Raw genomic sequence first — 16,536 nt, forward strand, 5'->3', positions numbered from 1 at the left:
TAAGTCGCCCGCGCTTCTCACAGACAGAGCAGATGCCCAGAGAAAGATTTTGAAGGCGGGGGGGGGGGGGGGGGGGGGGGGGGGGGGGGGGGGGGGGAAGGCAGGTGCTCTGCCTGGAGGTGAGGGGGGAAGGGCACACCAGCCCTGACCTTGTGGGTGGGTCTGGAAGATTTCGTGCAAGTTAAATCTTAGGAGGAGTGGGTTTCAGGTCACAGATGGCAAATATCACATATCCCGACCTTGGAGTCTTGGCAAAGGGGTTAAATCGGAACGAGTCATAACGGCCCGACCGCTTGCGCGTGCGCCAGCCAGAAGACCAAAGGCCCGCCCTGCGAGTGCCGTAACCGATCGACAAGATCGAGGATCGTCAACTCAGTTCTGGCTGCGGGAACTGCTTTTTCTCGCGAGGCTTCTGACCAGGAGGCTAAGGAAGGGCAGGCTCAGCTGGAAAGAAAGGAGGGGCGTAAGGTCGCCGCACGCTGCGTTCCCAGGAGGCTTTGCGTGCCCCTCGCTTCCTCCGGCATCTTCTGAGCGAGCGCGTGAACGGCGATTTGCAGAGGCCATGGCGCTTCACGTCCCCAAGGCCCCGGGCTTTGCCCAGATGCTTAAGGAGGGGGCGAAGGTAAGCAATGGAAGAAGGGAGAGGGAGGAGAGTCGACGTAGGGCTGCGGCGGCTAGAGGGAAGAAGGGCCTGGTAACGGGCCGGGTGTGCTCCCTGGGTACAGCGGTCGGAGGCAGAGAAGATTCCAGAAAGGGAGGTGTTCGGTGAAGGGGGGCGAAGGAGGGGATTCGGCCACTAAGGCGAGCGGGTATTTTCTTTCTTCCCCGATGCAGGGAAGGGTCGACGGGCAGAAGGAGCAAGAGAGAGGCAAGGCCGCAGGATTCGTATTCTGTGTTTCCTCGCTGGGCAAAAGGAAAGCCGTTCGTGCATTTTCCCTCCATCCCTAAAACCGGGCTGACTTGCCACTCTACCCTTAAAGGGTGTTTTGAGGGTGAAGTCGAATAATGTAGGCTTGGGAACCGCGAAGCCAGTTGACACTGTTCAAGGAGGGGGTAATCCGGAGAGAAGAGGGACAGGGGCCAGTTCTCGACGGTTTTCCTTCAGATGAGAATTAGAGGGCTCCCCGTTTCGTTCGCAGCAGTGCGTTGTGGTAGGACAAACGTTACCCAATCCAAATGGATTCTTTCCCAACTAGGTTAGCTGGCTTGATGTAAAACCAACCCCCAGATCTTCCTTGCCTCGTCTTTAAATTGACCAAAAGATGGTACCTTTGACTTGTAACTATCTGACTTTGTAAGTGTAAGAGACACCCTGGGCTAATTAAAACGACTTCGTTTTATGCCCAGATTATGAATGTATTTCAAGAGCATAATTTGTGAAAACATCTTAATATATACTGCTGATAAATTTGTCTCTTGTGTTCAAATCAAATCTTGGCTTTATTTGTCCCCCAAATTCCCTATGCCTCATTAAAGAGATCTAATTTATTGTTGTGCAGTTTACAGTAACAGTTTTAGGGAACTAGGTCATTGTTTGCAGAATACACTTTTGGGATAACAACATATCACATATCAGGGTTTAATGTAAATATTGGTAAAACAGCTTTGCAGGTAATGACATGGACTGCTCACTTTAATTTTTTTAACGTTTATTTATTTTTGAGAGAGACGCACAGTGCAAGCAGGGGAGGGACAGAGAGAGGGAGACACAAAGTCCGAAGCAGCCACCAAGCCCTGAACTGTGAACGCAGAGCCTGATGCGGGGCTCGAACTCACGAGCTGTGAGATCATGACCTGATCCGAAGTCAGACACTCAACCTACTGAGCCACCCAGATGCCGCATGGACTGCTTACTTTAAAAAGATTGCAATTTTTTCATAATTTTTATTTTGAGGCTGAAATAAACGATCAAATCAGGATAATTTCAAATAATGATAAAGGAAATAAAGAATACTGTAGTAAAAATAAATAAAAAGATTAGATAGAAAGTACTGTAGTAGAGAATGAAGTAAACAAGTCTGCCTCCCCAAAAAAGGGAAGAGTCAGGAATAGATAGAACCAGTAAATAAGATGTTCAAGGAAGAACTTTTAGCTTAGTCCTAAGCGACAGAAAGAATCAGCCAAGGTTGAAGAGGGCAGTATTCCAGGCTGAAAAACCAGTAAGTATAAAGGCCTTGAGGATGAAATGAGTTTGACCTGTTAAAAAAGAAAACAGCAAGAGAGGTAATGAGGTTGAAGCTCATCAAGGGAAAGCAAAAATGGTGAGAGATGACTTCAGAGGAGCTGTAGGTTAGGACCAGAACATATAGGACCTTGTAGCCTTCAGGAGGGATTTACATTTTATCCTAAGAGTGACGGCAGACCGTTGATGGGATCTGATTTATGATCACATTGCTGTTCCTCAGAGAACGGGTAAAGGGAAAAAACTAGAGTGTAAGCCAGGTCAGACTAAATGCTTTCATAAGAGTCCGTCAACCCTTGACTCTGAAGACACTACTTCTAAAGTAATGATTATTCACCTCGTTTGGATGACAGTTCCTTTTATGAGTAGTATAAAAGCCACGTCTTATGGCCTAGGATAGAACTGTCTCCTAGAAGCTCTTCAATGATGGAAGTATTCTCTATTCATTCTGGTACAGTATCCATGAGCCGCATGTGCCTACTGGACACTGGAACTGTGGCTACTGCAGTGGAGAAACCGAATTTTTAATTTTAATTACTTGCAATTTAACCACATGTGACCAGTGGCTCCTTTATTGGGCGTAGCAACTGTATAAAAATGTTCACATGAACAAACTGGAAGCTCATGAAACCCATCTGAAGCTACATGTAAATCTCAATTCTAAAAGAAGTCCAGTGTAAAATTTGAGAATTTTCGTATTGTGAGCAGTTTCAGCAATTTTTCAATGTGTATGCATTGGAATTGTGTTGCAATTCACAAGAGCGTTCAGCAGTCAGGATACTAAACATTTGGGCAGCAGGTGTGTTAAGTGGGATTTCCCAGTGATCGGAAAACTGATGGTTTTATGATGCTCAGGCTCCTAACAATAAAAGAAATATACCATATTTCAACTTTTCAAAAAGTAATGATAAACTCTGAAGAGGTATTTTTACCTAAAATATCTTATCTTTTGCTGATCGATCGTAGCATTCTTTCTTGTACTTTTCACAACATTTAAAAATATGTACATGCTTTACATTTTATATATATATATACATATATATACATTTTTATATATGCTTTATGTTTTGACGTGTAAGTAGATACATGTGGTCTCTGAAAATTTCATTATATTCAACCAGTGAGCAAATTTACGGATCATTTGAAGCACCATGCTTTACATACATAAACTTTGCTTGATTTTTTTTCAACAGTCCTGTGAGGTAGGTACTATTATTCCCATTTTACAGATGAAGAAGATTATTGTGTTTCACTGTTTTGTCTAATCAGAAGGGTTTTTGTTTTTGGTTTATTTTACAGCATTTTTCAGGATTAGAAGAGGCTGTATACAGGAACATACAGGCTTGCAAGGAGCTTGCCCAAACAACTCGTACAGCATATGGACCAAACGGTAATTTCTAAATTCATGTTTTAAAAGATACAGTACTAGAATTTTGTGTGCTAGCTTCTTCAAACTTATTCTGTGAGAATATGATAAACTGAGTTTTAGCCATAATACAAAAGTAATTGTATAGTTTATTGCCACCAGTGTAATGTTTTCAGTTTTTAATCAACAACTCATATCTCTTTAGAAAAGTAGGAATCAAAATGTTAATTTTTATCATATTGAGAGGATAGAAAAATTACGGAGCTTTCACCATTGAGATATGGTACCTAATGTAAGGGAGAAAATCTCTCTTGCCTCTATCGTCAACTGAGTTTAATTGACACAAATGTATGGAAAGCAGTAAAACTATACTTTTTTTTCTAATGTTTATTTATTTTGTGGGGGGAGGGACAGCAAGAGAGGGAGAGAGAGAATCCCAAGCAGGCTCCACACTGTCAGCACAAAGCTTGATGCAGGGCTCGAACCTACAAACTGAGGTCATAATCTGAGCTGAAATCAAGTCAGACAGTTAACTGAGCCACCCAGGCGCCCAAAACTAGATTTTTTTGGTCTTTTCTACACGTTAATGTAATTTACATTTATTGAACAAAACTATGAGAAGATTGACATCCTCCGAGGTAAACATTATAGGAGATTAGAAAGGACAGGAATAATGACAGGGGTCCCATTAGGGTGCCAGAGTAGATAATATGTGTTGAGTTTTTACAAAGTTACCTTAAGAAATAGATACAAGTTTATATTTCTTGACTAAATTTTGGGGGGTATTTGGAGACGGATTTGAGCTTATTTTCCCCCCCCTAACTTTTTTTTTTCTGTGTTTTGTTTTTTGTTTTTTTAGGAATGAACAAAATGGTTATCAACCACCTGGAGAAGTTGTTTGTGACAAACGATGCAGCCACTATTTTAAGAGAGCTAGAAGTAGGTCATTACTTTGAAGCCAAGAAATGTTTTGGTGATGTCAAAAATTGAGTGTATATGTATATATTTTTAAAGTTTATTTATTTATTTGGAGGGAGAGGGGGAGAGAGAGCACACAAGCAGGTTGAGGGGCAGAGAGAAGGAGAGACAGAATCCCCAGCAGGCTCCATGCCATCAACACAGAGCCCAATGTGGGGCTTAAGCTCAGAAACTGTGAGATCATGACCTGAGCCGAGATCAAGAGTCAGAGAGACGCTTAACCAACTGTGCCAGCCAGGTGCCCCCAAAATTAAACCTATTTTAACATAGAAGAAACCTCTTAGGATAATAAGGGACTATTTTTTTCCCAACTTGAAAATTTATTATGTAGTTTTAACTTTTTAGCTGCTTAAATTTAAAAATCTCCCAAGTTATTAATTCATGGAGGCTTGCTTGTGATAAAAATACATTTGCTAATAATCATATCAAATTGAGTATGCTGTCTCGTTCTGTAGAGTATAACACCAAAGTGAGTTATTCAAAAATGCAGAAACAGCTGATACTTAAAACAGTTGTTTAAAAAAAAAAATTAAACCAGGTCTTTGGCTTTGTGAAAATGAAACACAAAAATGGTGGCATTTTGCTTTGCTTACCTGCAGTTTTGATATTGCAGAGTGTGTAGAATAGATTCTGCAGGCAGAATTACAAGTAAAGTCTGGCACCTGAACATCAGAGAACTCTTCCTCATCTAGCTGCTCTGTAGTTGAAAGATGTTTTCAACTTCAAGAAATTGTCCTGAACTTAGCTCTTAGAGAATTGTAGCTTAATCTTTTCAAATGAAAACTATAGGTGTGTTAACATTTCTCTAACTGCTTAAATAACTAAATAATATTGTTAATGTAGTGAACAAAACAAATTTAATTCCACAAGGAGGAATTAGTCTTTGTGAGTGTTAATGTTGGACGCTATGGTGGTCTCAGGAGTTATTCAGCCATGATGGAAATATTGCCTCAATAAAAACCATAGTGTCAACTTTGTAGTATTCTCACCGCTATCAGTTGTTACTCCTTGCTTGGTTTTTAAACCCTAAATCCAAAGGATAGACTACTTAAAATCTTGATACCTTTTTTTTTTTTTTTTTTAAAGAAACCTCTGTCTTCTAAAAAGCCACAATTGATACTCCTTACAATAGAAATGTACATAGGCATTGAGACTCGTGATTAAATGGGTGGTTATTTTGGTTTTTAATGCCTAGGTTTGGTTTTTGGAATTACTTTTTTAACTTAGTGGACATGTAATTTTCTGCACCTTATGTGCAGAGATGTATGTACTGGGTGACTGGCCATCAAAAGAAGATACAGTTTCAGGTTGTTTGCATTTGTAGTGATGCCTTTGTGCTGATAGTCTCTGAGGGATTGGGACTGTCTTCTGGCCACCGCACTGAATAGTATGTAGCAGTGTGATTTTGGAGTTACCTGGCCCACAGGGAGATTGAAGTGTATTAGCTTAAGAAAAAACGGAAAATGAGGGGCACCTGGGTGGCTAAATTGTATAAGCATCCAACTCTTGGTTTCAGCTCAGGTCACGATCTCGCAGTTGGGGAGTTCGAGCCCTGCATCAGGCTGTGCTGACCGCTCAGAGCCTGGAACCTGCTTTGGATTCTGTGCCTCCCTCTCTGCCCCTGCCCTGCTCGTGTCTGACTCACTCATTCTCTCTCTCTCTCTGGCAAAAATATATAAATATGTAAAAATAAAAAAAAATTTTTTTTTAAAGAAATGAAAATGAAAAACTTCACATTGCTTTCAGGATCAAATGTTTTGCACTTTAAAATTCAAACCCCTTCTACCAGGTACAGCATCCTGCTGCAAAAATGATCGTAATGGCTTCTCACATGCAAGAGCAAGAGGTTGGAGATGGCACAAACTTTGTGCTGGTGTTTGCTGGAGCCCTTCTGGAACTAGCTGAAGAGCTGCTGAGAATTGGGCTCTCGGTTTCAGAGGCGAGTGTTCATTTTGTAATGTACTTTTATTTAATTTGTGCCTGTATAGAGTCATCGTTGTAGTAATAGTTAACATTGAGCAGTTTACTCTGTGGCAGGCATTGTAGTACATGTGCTGTCTATGCAGTATCTTAGTCCATCCTTACAAGAATCGTGTGAGTAATTAAAAATTAATAAAAATTAATTCTCTTTTATTTTAGATGAGGAAAGTGACACTTAGAAAAATCTTACTCAAGATCTTAACAGCTAATAAGTGACAGCATTCAATTTCGGGCCATCACAAAAGCCTACACTCGTGATGAGCACGTCCTGCCACGAATGCTGTTCTGAAAGTGCTTTGTCATTTTATATGGAAAACAAATACCCATATTCGTTGGGGTCCCAAAATAAGCTATATTTTAAAGTCATGTCAAAATTGTGTCTTCTGAAGAAACACTTTGGGTTTTTACATTTAAGGTCATAGAAGGTTATGAAATAGCCTGCAGAAAAGCCCATGAGATTCTTCCTGATTTAGTTTGTTGTTCTGCAAAAAATCTTCGAGATGTTGATGAAGTGTCCTCTGTGCTCCATACCTCCATAATGAGTAAACAGTACGGCAATGAAGTGTTTCTGGCCAAGCTCATTGCTCAGGCATGTGGTGAGTAAATCTCAGTAAATGAAAAGATCCAAACTAAAAATGTTCTAATGAGACTAAGATATTTTCTTTGTTGTCTCCATGCATCTTTTGACGTGTCTCGTTTTCTTAAACAGTGTCTATTTTTCCTGATTCCGGCCATTTCAATGTTGATAACATCAGAGTGTGTAAGATTCTGGTAAGTCTAGAAAATGCATAAGTGTTGTCTAATAGGTCCGTTATATTTTGCAAAAAGAAAAAATGTATGTGTTTATCAAAACCCAAATTTTACCTCAGAGTTTGAACATTTAGGACTTTGTTACATTTGTAACATTTTGGTATTCGGAGGTTGTAATACTACTATTAAATTTTAAAGGGTGTTTGATGTATTATCTCCTTATGAAATCATCATTTTTCCATCACAACTTTGAAGGTTGAGAATAATGCATCAAATATTACGTGTTTTGAATTCTTCATGTGTGCTGAATTAAAACCATAACCTTCAGAACCAGTTTTGAATGAGATGTTTTGTTGATCTACAGTAATAGAACTTACATGTTACTGTTGTTAGTATTGAAATAAGAGTATTTTGTATTTAAAAAATTTAGTGCTTCCTGTAGTAAAACCTGTGATTGCAGTTGAGTTTAGCCTACGTAAATATAAGGGTGTGTGTGTATCTGTGTGCACGCTCATGCATGCATAGATGCTATGCATTTTCTGACACTTGTACTCTTTTGTTCCGTCTCCTGTCCCCAGTGCTAACAGCTGTGCCTAGTACATTGGCACCAGGTATTTGGTGAGTGAGTGAATGAATGACTTAGAAGAGTTATTCTCAGTCCTTGGTTGTTCCGGTACCCTGCAGGCCTCCCTTTCATTAATAGCTCATTCTCAGAGTGGTTTCTACCTTAAGTAGACTGGTGTGTTTTACATCCACCACCCCACTCCTTATTCCCAGGAGTCACCCCTTGGCATATTATGTTATGTGGAAAACGTTATTTTTGGTACATGAAGAATTAACAACTGATCCCTGATGTTATTTTCATGAAATCACTGATGATTTTGGTATTCAATCCCTTAGGGCTCTGGTATCTATTCCTCTTCAGTATTGCATGGCATGGTTTTTAAGAAGGAAACTGAAGGTGATGTAACATCTGTCAAAAGTGCAAAAATAGCAGTGTATTCTTGTCCTTTTGATGGCATGATAACTGAAACTAAGGTATGTAGACTTTAAAACCTTAAAAGTAAAAATTTGGGGTTGCCCGTTCGGATTAACATTTTATGATTTTTAAGTTTTTAGGTGGAGATTGTGCTCTTCAGTGAATACTACATAATTATGGAAGATTGTAGCATCACACACACATACGCATACACATATATACACTCATATGTGTGTGTATATATATGTTACAGGAGTATTTATTTACTTATTTTGAGAGAGAACAAGGGAGAATCAGAGGGAGAGACAATCCCAAGCAGGCTCTGCACTATCAGCACAGAGCCCGACATAGGGCTCGATCCCCTGAAACCGTGAGATCATGACCTGAGCCAAAATCCAGAGTCAGACACTCAACCATCTGAGGCACCCGGATGCCCCAGGATTATATATCTGCTTTAAAAAAAATTTTTTTTGACGTTTATTTATTTTTGAAGGAGAGAGAGGCACAGCGTGAAGGGGGAGGGGCAGAGAGAGGGGGAGACACAGAATCAGAAGCAGTCTCCAGGCTCTGAGCTGTCAGCACAAAGCAGGGCTTGAAGTCACAAACCGCGAGATCATGACCTGAGTAGAAGTCAGATGCTTAACCGACTGAGCCACCCAGGCGCCCCTGTATCTGCTTTTTAAAGTCAGATTCCCTTTCTTTTCTGAATACCTAATTCAGATACTAAATTTGAAACGTGAAATGGTGGCAGTGTTGTTTATGTTCTAGTATACAGCTCTTCTAGTAGTTCTTACATGCTCGGCAAGTAAAATGCTCACTGAATACAAATACTTGTGAGCTCTTCCTTAATGTATTTTAACATTGAGGTCCTATAGCATCCTGAAACAAAATATGCCAATGTAATTTGAAGTTGATAGGTTTTTTTTAAAAAATACATGTTACGAGGTTTGAAGTTCTTGTTTATAGGTCACTTCTGTCTTGGTCCCTAGAATTCTTAAAATCTGAGTTCATAGTTGTAAAAGTTCCACAGGTTGGCGATAGGCCAGGAAGAGTCATTGAGTCCATATTCTAGAAAAACAAAATTCAGAACCACGGTGTGGTTGTTTTGGTACGCTAGTTGATGTTTGTCAAAAGACAAATGCCAAGACACCTGCCCAATATATCTAAAATAGGTGTCAGTATTTCTCCCAACTACTCCATCAAAGTGCCTGTCAAAGAGGAAAATGCATCGGTTTTGGGAGTGGGGGGGTCTAGGAATAAGCTGAGTTTCATACATACTTTGTATTTCATAATGCATGTATAATCTCATTATTTTCCCCAAATATTTCTTCAGTAAAATGTTACCCCGTGACTTCGGACACCAAGGTACTAAAATGGTTCTTAAGAGCATGTTTGTCTTACTAGGGAACAGTGCTGATAAAGACTGCTGAAGAATTGATGAATTTTAGTAGGGGAGAAGAGAATCTCATGGATGCACAAGTCAAAGCTATAGCTGATACCGGTGCAAATGTCATCGTAACAGGTGGCAAAGTGGCAGACATGGCTCTTCATTATGCCAACAAGTACAATATCATGTTGGTGAGGTAAGACTGCTGTATTCCATTAACCTGTAAATGGCCCTTTGCTGGTGAAACACAAAACACATTCAATACATGGTGAATTCATGCCTGTTACAAAAGGGCAAATATAACATCTTGGCTCCAAAAGCAGGACTTAACTTGATCTAGAGAGACAGGAAACACCTGTGAGAATGCTTACATTTGCACTGAGAGGTGGAGCAATCAACATGTTATTTGAAGAGGAAGAGGGAAAAGCATTCCAGACAAAAGAAACATTCGAGACCAGACGCAAGCCTGGTACACACTGTCAGAGTGTGGGATCAGGAATGTCATTTTTAACCTTTGAACCCATTTGTGGGGCACACCAGACACCTGACCTACCCGTTCCCACCTCCATACCAAATCTGCAGCATAAATCACTCCTCTTCCTCACAGCTCATGCGCTTGCCCAGAGTATAGCAAGTTTTCTGTATCCCAGGCCTGCCTTAGTGTTTTAGAACTAGAACTTGTGACATTCTACTGAAACTTGAATTTTCCCAATTCTAGAACACTGCCGTATACACCTGTGTGTGGATTACACTGTGCTGTCCAAACCTGTTCTGAACTTAAATTCAGGATCAAAAGAATGTGACTTTTGGGGACCAGTGTACAGTTTCCCATTTCATCTCTATTTTATTGTGGCGCCTAATGGTGTTAAAATTTTCATTAAGGTCTTCGGGTTTTTTTTAAGGTTGAATTCCAAATGGGATCTCAGAAGACTATGTAAAACAGTTGGTGCTACAGCTCTTCCTAGATTGGTATGTATTTTGGACAACATTAAAAGATAGTACAATGTATTGGAATTACCTTGTTTTACAATAGTCCCTTTCTTACAGACTCCTCCTGTCCTTGAAGAAATGGGACATTGTGACAGTGTTTATCTCTCAGAAGTTGGAGACACACAGGTGGTGGTTTTTAAGCATGGTATGTGGAGATGGCAAAGTATGTTTATTTAAGTGGGGGCTGTTCATTTGCTTGTAGTAATATTTTTAAATTTATTGACAGAAAAGGAAGATGGTGCCATTTCTACCATTGTGCTTCGAGGCTCTACAGACAATCTGATGGATGATATAGAAAGGGCAGTAGATGACGGTGTTAACACTTTCAAAGTTCTCACAAGGGTTAGTATTAGCAGTGATCTTAATTTTAACTGTTAAAGGTAGTTTATGGTTGTTCTTGAGTTAAATGTACCTTCAGTTGCTTAAGCATGTTCTTAGTGCTGTGGACATGCAGATGAGGTATTGTGTGCTGCTCCCATTCCCCACTTTGGTTCTCCTCTTTCATATACCAGACCCTACGTACAGTAAGGTAATTTGCCCAGATTATTCCATTTTTACAAAATTTGTAATTAGAATTTGAGTAACAGTACCTCTAGTCTGGTTGGAGTACTGGAGTCTGAGAAGATTAGGAAACTATAAATTGCTTCTTCGTAAAAAAAAAAAATTTTTTTTAACTACATATTGTAGGATAAACGTCTTGTTCCCGGAGGTGGAGCAACGGAAATCGAATTAGCCAAACAGATCACGTCATATGGAGAGGTATAGCTTTCTCTGCATAAATTTCCTTCCTTCGTGTTCCTTGAATAAAATACAATACTAAACACGTTTTTCTTGTAGACCTGTCCTGGACTGGAACAGTATGCCATTAAGAAGTTTGCAGAGGCATTTGAAGCTATTCCCCGGGCACTGGCAGAAAATTCTGGAGTGAAAGCCAATGAAGTAATCTCTAAACTTTATGCAGTACATCAAGAAGGAAATAAAAATGTTGGATTAGATATTGAGGTATTTGGAAAAAAAAAAACTATGAATTTAAACTTTTATTTCGTGAATGTGTAATATAAAAATGGAAGTAGTAAGTTTAAAAGAAAATCAAAAATGTTCTGATTTTTTAAGCAAATGATTTTCATAACAAAGAGCTCTGACAGAGTTTGTCTATGGTTTTCCTTAAAATAGTCTTTATTTTATATTGTGTGTAGGAGAGGACTTTTGCCTGGCAACATCCAGGCAAAGAGCCCTGGGGTTTTGTTACTGAGTTAATTTTCACATAAGAATTTAGAGTGAAGGAGTGAAAATTGTTTTGTACCAACAGGCTGAAGTTCCCGCTGTAAAGGACATGTTGGAAGCTGGTATTCTAGACACTTACTTGGGAAAATACTGGGCTATCAAACTGGCTACGAATGCTGCTGTCACTGTACTTAGGGTGGATCAGGTGAGTTACAAGTGAAATTTTGATCTTTAAAAGTACTAATTTTCATGTGGGTCAGTAGTGTATTTTTATGGAACCAGAATATAGCACAGTTCTCATTCTACTCAAAAGTGTGTTTCTAAAGTCCCTCCCCCCCGCCCATTTATTTTTTTCTGTTACAGTTTTAAATTGTATTTAGTATATTTCAACGAATTTGAAAGGATCTTTCCAGTGAAAGAAACTTCTGCCATTTTTAAACTGGAATCGTTAAAACAAACTTAAGGTTTATAGTTTTCGGACTTTTTTTAGCCTAAGGATCTCTTTATACAAGCAGTCTGGAGAGGGAGTTTACTGTGTACTAATGTGGAATGTGGAAGGCCCATAAAGCCCTGAAACACATGTGTGCCACCAACTTTAAGGAAAACGAAACCTCTACTTGTGCATGGAGGTAGAATCTATGTGTTTAAAGTTCTTCTGGGTGTGACAAATTATATCTTGAAGGAACTGAAAGAAAAGTGTTAAAAATCATAGTATTTTTGACCTTTTTTTTCCAAGAGGGTAGTGGGAGGGAGATTGTGGCACAGAGGAAAATGGTAGGTTCAGATATAAGCTTGAATTCAAAGTTTTTCAAAAAGATGTTTTCTAGTAAAACAGTGAAATCCATTTTCTTGCAGATTTCTCAAACTGATTATTAAGCAATAAACTATTCGTAAATACTTAATGGAAAATTGGAATTGCAAGGGGCCTAGGGCAGATCCATTAGGTGGAAATCATGCCAAATTAATTTTGGGAGAAGCAAGTTGTAGGTAAAAACTAAACGAGAAGGAAATTAGACTTACTCTAGGCATAACAAGGACTAGTTCGTGGTAATTACAGCAAACATTCCATCTCAGTAAGAGGAAGAACAATTTTTTCCTAGCTTGAGATGACCAGAAAATGGAGCTGGATGTCCAATTTCAACCCATTGGAAATAAATTGGATGTTCATGTACTGGATTTACTAATAGGTGTTTTTATATCAGTAAATTTAGGTAATTTTCAGTGGAAGAATGCGGTTTTGGAGTTCTGAAATGATAATAGAAGCCTAAGGAAATGGTTGTTTTAAAAATTAGCATGTGGCTAATAGGGGAAGCTTAAAATAGAAAGGGACAGGGGAAGCTGAGTATATTGAAGCATGAGGTAATCCAGAATTCTAATAGAGGAACTTTTTTGAATGTCCATTACCCAAATGACATAATAATTGTAATAATACAAGTTCCTTGATCACAAAGACACTTGTCAGTTTTGGTTTTAAACTGGGAAGTCTCTGTTTTACAGTAGAGGATGTTTGTTGTTATGTGTCCCTGGTCTTTGCTAAAATACATGATCTGAAGAACCCATGACTATCAATAACCAGTTTGTTAATAACTATAGTGAACTTGTACTCTTTAATAGTTCTAACTAATTTTGTATAGTATATAGTCTGGAAAGGGACATGTAAATCAAGTTTTAAGTGTTGGATAATGTGGAGCTGGGTTCATCTTTGTTCGAATGTTTATTTCACTAGTTGTCAAGATATAGTCCCCAAATCAACAGCATCAAGATAACCTAAGAACGTGAAAAATTATATATAAATCCTCAGGCCCCTAAGCAGTCCCACTGAGTTAGAACTCTGGAAGAAGGCCAGGAGTTTTCTATTTTTTATTATCTTTTTTTTTAATGTTGGTTTCTGAGAGCATGAGCAGGGGAGGGGGAGAGGAAGAGGGAGACGCAGAATCTGAAGCAGGCTCCAGGCTCTGAGCTGTCAGCACAGAGCACAACGCGGGGCTCGAACTCACGGACCATGAGATCATGATCTGAGCCAAAGTCAGATGCTTAACTGACTGAGCCACCCAGGCACCCCAGGAGTATGTTTCAAATAAGCTCTGCAATGATTGGTGCCTACCAGCTTGAGAACTGTTGTTCTGGCTGTCTTTTTTAATCAAGCTACACTTAGGTTCTAAAATTGTCCTTAGTGCCTTTAATTCAGTCTGAACTTAATCTCAATTAGTAAAATGTTACTCCAAGGATTTCAAGGTTAGATTTCCTCTAGAAGCTTCTGAAAAGGGGTGCTGAATCTGTTGGAAGTGGTGGTGAAGATGTTTTACAGTTTAGTGTTGCTTGAGACACATCCCCAACCCCTTGATGTTGTACAGAAAGATCTCAGTCCTGTCAATTTGGGAAGCAAAGAATACTGTTTATAGTTTTGAGATTCAGAATGTAGATTAGAGTTTGAGAGTTCCACTTTGAGGAAGCTAATTTAGCTTCTCCCAAATTTATTTGAACCCAGAGTTGCCACCACCCTTTTTTCTCCAAACGAATCCTTTAAAAAATGCTAGATGGTTATATTTGCAAAGTACTTGGTTAATGCATTCTAGATAAATTAGAGGTTTCCTGCTGTGTTCTTTTAAGTTACCAGGGAAGTCTCCCTACTTGGGTAACGTTTTTTGAATACACACTTCCTACCACATGAATGGTTTTCATTTTACAGGTACTAGGAAATTTCAGTATTAAATTTTTATACATATTTGTTTATGTACCAACCACTTTAGATTATAATGGCAAAACTGGCAGGTGGACCTAAAGCTCCTAAACCACAAGGAAATTGGGATAAAGATGGTTGGCAAGACGAACTTCATATATAAGTAGCAAATCAGGTGCCGAGCTGACGGATTTATACTAGTAATGCATGCAGATATTTTTCACATTCGGCTCACAGGGCCATTGAGTTCTTGAAGTGCGTGTCTCAAAATGCCCTTTACTAACGTGCGTGGATCGTGTGGCCGTTCATGTCCATAAAAGCAGGAAACGCTTTGCTGGAAGCTAACAACTTGATGTTGATAGAGCCTCATATGCAGTTTATAACAGATTGCTTATGTTGAGATGATTGCTTCATCTTGAATCAGCCTCAGAAAAATATTTTCTCTTCATTTTAAAGGTTGAGTTTATAAGTATGTGCTTATGGTTTTGTTTTCTCAGATCATCATGGCAAAACCAGCCGGTGGGCCCAAACCTCCAAGTGGGAAGAAAGACTGGGATGATGACCAAAATGATTGACTGCCTTAGTTTTTACTGTAGGTGAAGACTACGTTTGTAGTAATAGTCTAGGAATTGCCTGATGTTTTCGTATTTTCCTTAAATTAAAAAGTGTTTTGTGTTTATATCCTCAGCTGGATGATAAATAAACAGGTTGCTATCGAAGCCTCATAGTCTGATGAGCACCGTTCTTGGATGTAAATGACCTGTTTGTCTCAACCTTGGTAATGAAATTAGCTGTGGGACGGAAGGCAAGCCACTAAAGTAATTAGGGACCTGTTCCTGTGTGTATCTGGCCTGCTGCCTTTTTGAAACACAGCCGTGCTTCTGTATTTACATATAGTCTATGGCTGTTTCCTGCAAGGAAATGGCAATGAAGTAGTCATGAATAGAGACCAAGTGACCTACAGGGCCAAAAATATTTGATATCCCTTACTTTGCAGGAAGCCTGTCAACCCCCAGACTGGATTTCAGGGGTTTTTTTCACATCTCTGCTCTGGGAATTCTAAGATTTGAGAGGACATGTTTTTAATACCCATTTGTTGAATGGCTTAGTTAAAATAGTCTAGCAGTGTAGTATAAAGACAGTTGTAATACCACTGAAAACGTATCTGCTAATAGAAATTCGGTTTTTGTAAAGTAGATCTTATTTTTTCTTAAGATCAAGTAAGGAGTTTTGAAAAAACTTAACGTGAAAGGTCAACTGATTTTATGGGACATGTGCTAACTCCTATGTCTTGGTCACGTAATAATCTTTGGTCTTTGAATAACATTTTGAAGGCGCCTGGGTGGTTCAGTCGGTTAAGCATCTGACTCTGGATTTCTGCTCAAGTCCTGGTCTGTTTGTGAGATGGAGCCCCGGGTTGGGCTTGGGGCTGACAGCACAGGGCCTGCTTGGGAGTGTGTCCCCCTCCCCCGCATGCACACTCTCAAAATGAATAAACGTTAAAAAATAAAAAGTTACATTTTTTAAAAAAACTGTTTTTGGTATTTGAAAGGAAATTTTGGAAGCAGTAAGACTCACTGGGTCTTAGGTAGTAAGTGTCGAAAGTAATGGAAGTTTAGAGAACGGAGGCTGAGCCTTAAGGTTTAGGATTGCACGCAACTTCCAGATGCTGGCGCTCGCTTGGGTAAAAGGACAGTTCGCAGACTTTCTCTGGCATGCTGGCATTAAGGGGACCTGGTACTGAATTACTTAAGAGTCGCAGGAGTGTCTACTTTGGGTCTGTTCACAGAAAAAGAGCAGAGTCAGGCCTACACCCCAGCTTATGTACACTGTATGGTGTCGGCAGAATTGTAGGTAAGAGACTTCTTCCAAGTATGTACTACTGCCATTATCTAATGTCTGCTTATAAAGTCAACACTTTTTAAAAATACATTTGAAGTTTCATTAGCCAAACGTATTTTAAAATGTTACGTGGTAGAGTAAGAACACAACTTTACATCTTCCAAGTAACAAAACAAGG

The 16,536-nt window shown here is 39.4% G+C and overlaps 1 protein-coding gene across 1 annotated transcript; it reads left to right on the forward strand.

Moving 5' to 3' along the window:
• Positions 1–440: 440 nt before the first annotated feature.
• CCT8 (chaperonin containing TCP1 subunit 8) lies at positions 441–15,235 on the forward strand. The gene is made up of 15 exons (XM_042955861.1): positions 441–622; positions 3,482–3,572; positions 4,408–4,487; positions 6,316–6,465; positions 6,922–7,102; positions 7,216–7,277; positions 8,157–8,294; positions 9,640–9,818; positions 10,525–10,591; positions 10,670–10,757; positions 10,839–10,954; positions 11,300–11,371; positions 11,450–11,614; positions 11,922–12,041; positions 15,014–15,235. Exons 1-15 carry the CDS (start codon positions 563–565, stop codon positions 15,089–15,091), a joined length of 1,647 nt encoding a protein of 548 aa, XP_042811795.1. The 5' UTR covers positions 441–562; the 3' UTR covers positions 15,092–15,235.
• The last annotated feature ends 1,301 nt before the right edge of the window (positions 15,236–16,536 follow it).

This window comes from Panthera leo, chromosome C2 (assembly GCF_018350215.1).
Source record: "Panthera leo isolate Ple1 chromosome C2, P.leo_Ple1_pat1.1, whole genome shotgun sequence".
Classification (NCBI taxonomy): Eukaryota; Metazoa; Chordata; class Mammalia; order Carnivora; family Felidae; genus Panthera; species Panthera leo.

Excerpts from the sequence above, each read along its gene's own strand:
- CCT8 (XM_042955861.1), top strand. The coding sequence starts at position 563 with ATGGCGCTTCACGTCCCCAAGGCCCCGGGCTTTGCCCAGATGCTTAAG. Across the intron at positions 7,278-8,156 it reads TCAGAGTGTGTAAGATTCTG|GGCTCTGGTATCTATTCCTC; the intron begins GTAAGTCTAGAA and ends TCAATCCCTTAG. Across the intron at positions 11,615-11,921 it reads ATGTTGGATTAGATATTGAG|GCTGAAGTTCCCGCTGTAAA; the intron begins GTATTTGGAAAA and ends TTGTACCAACAG.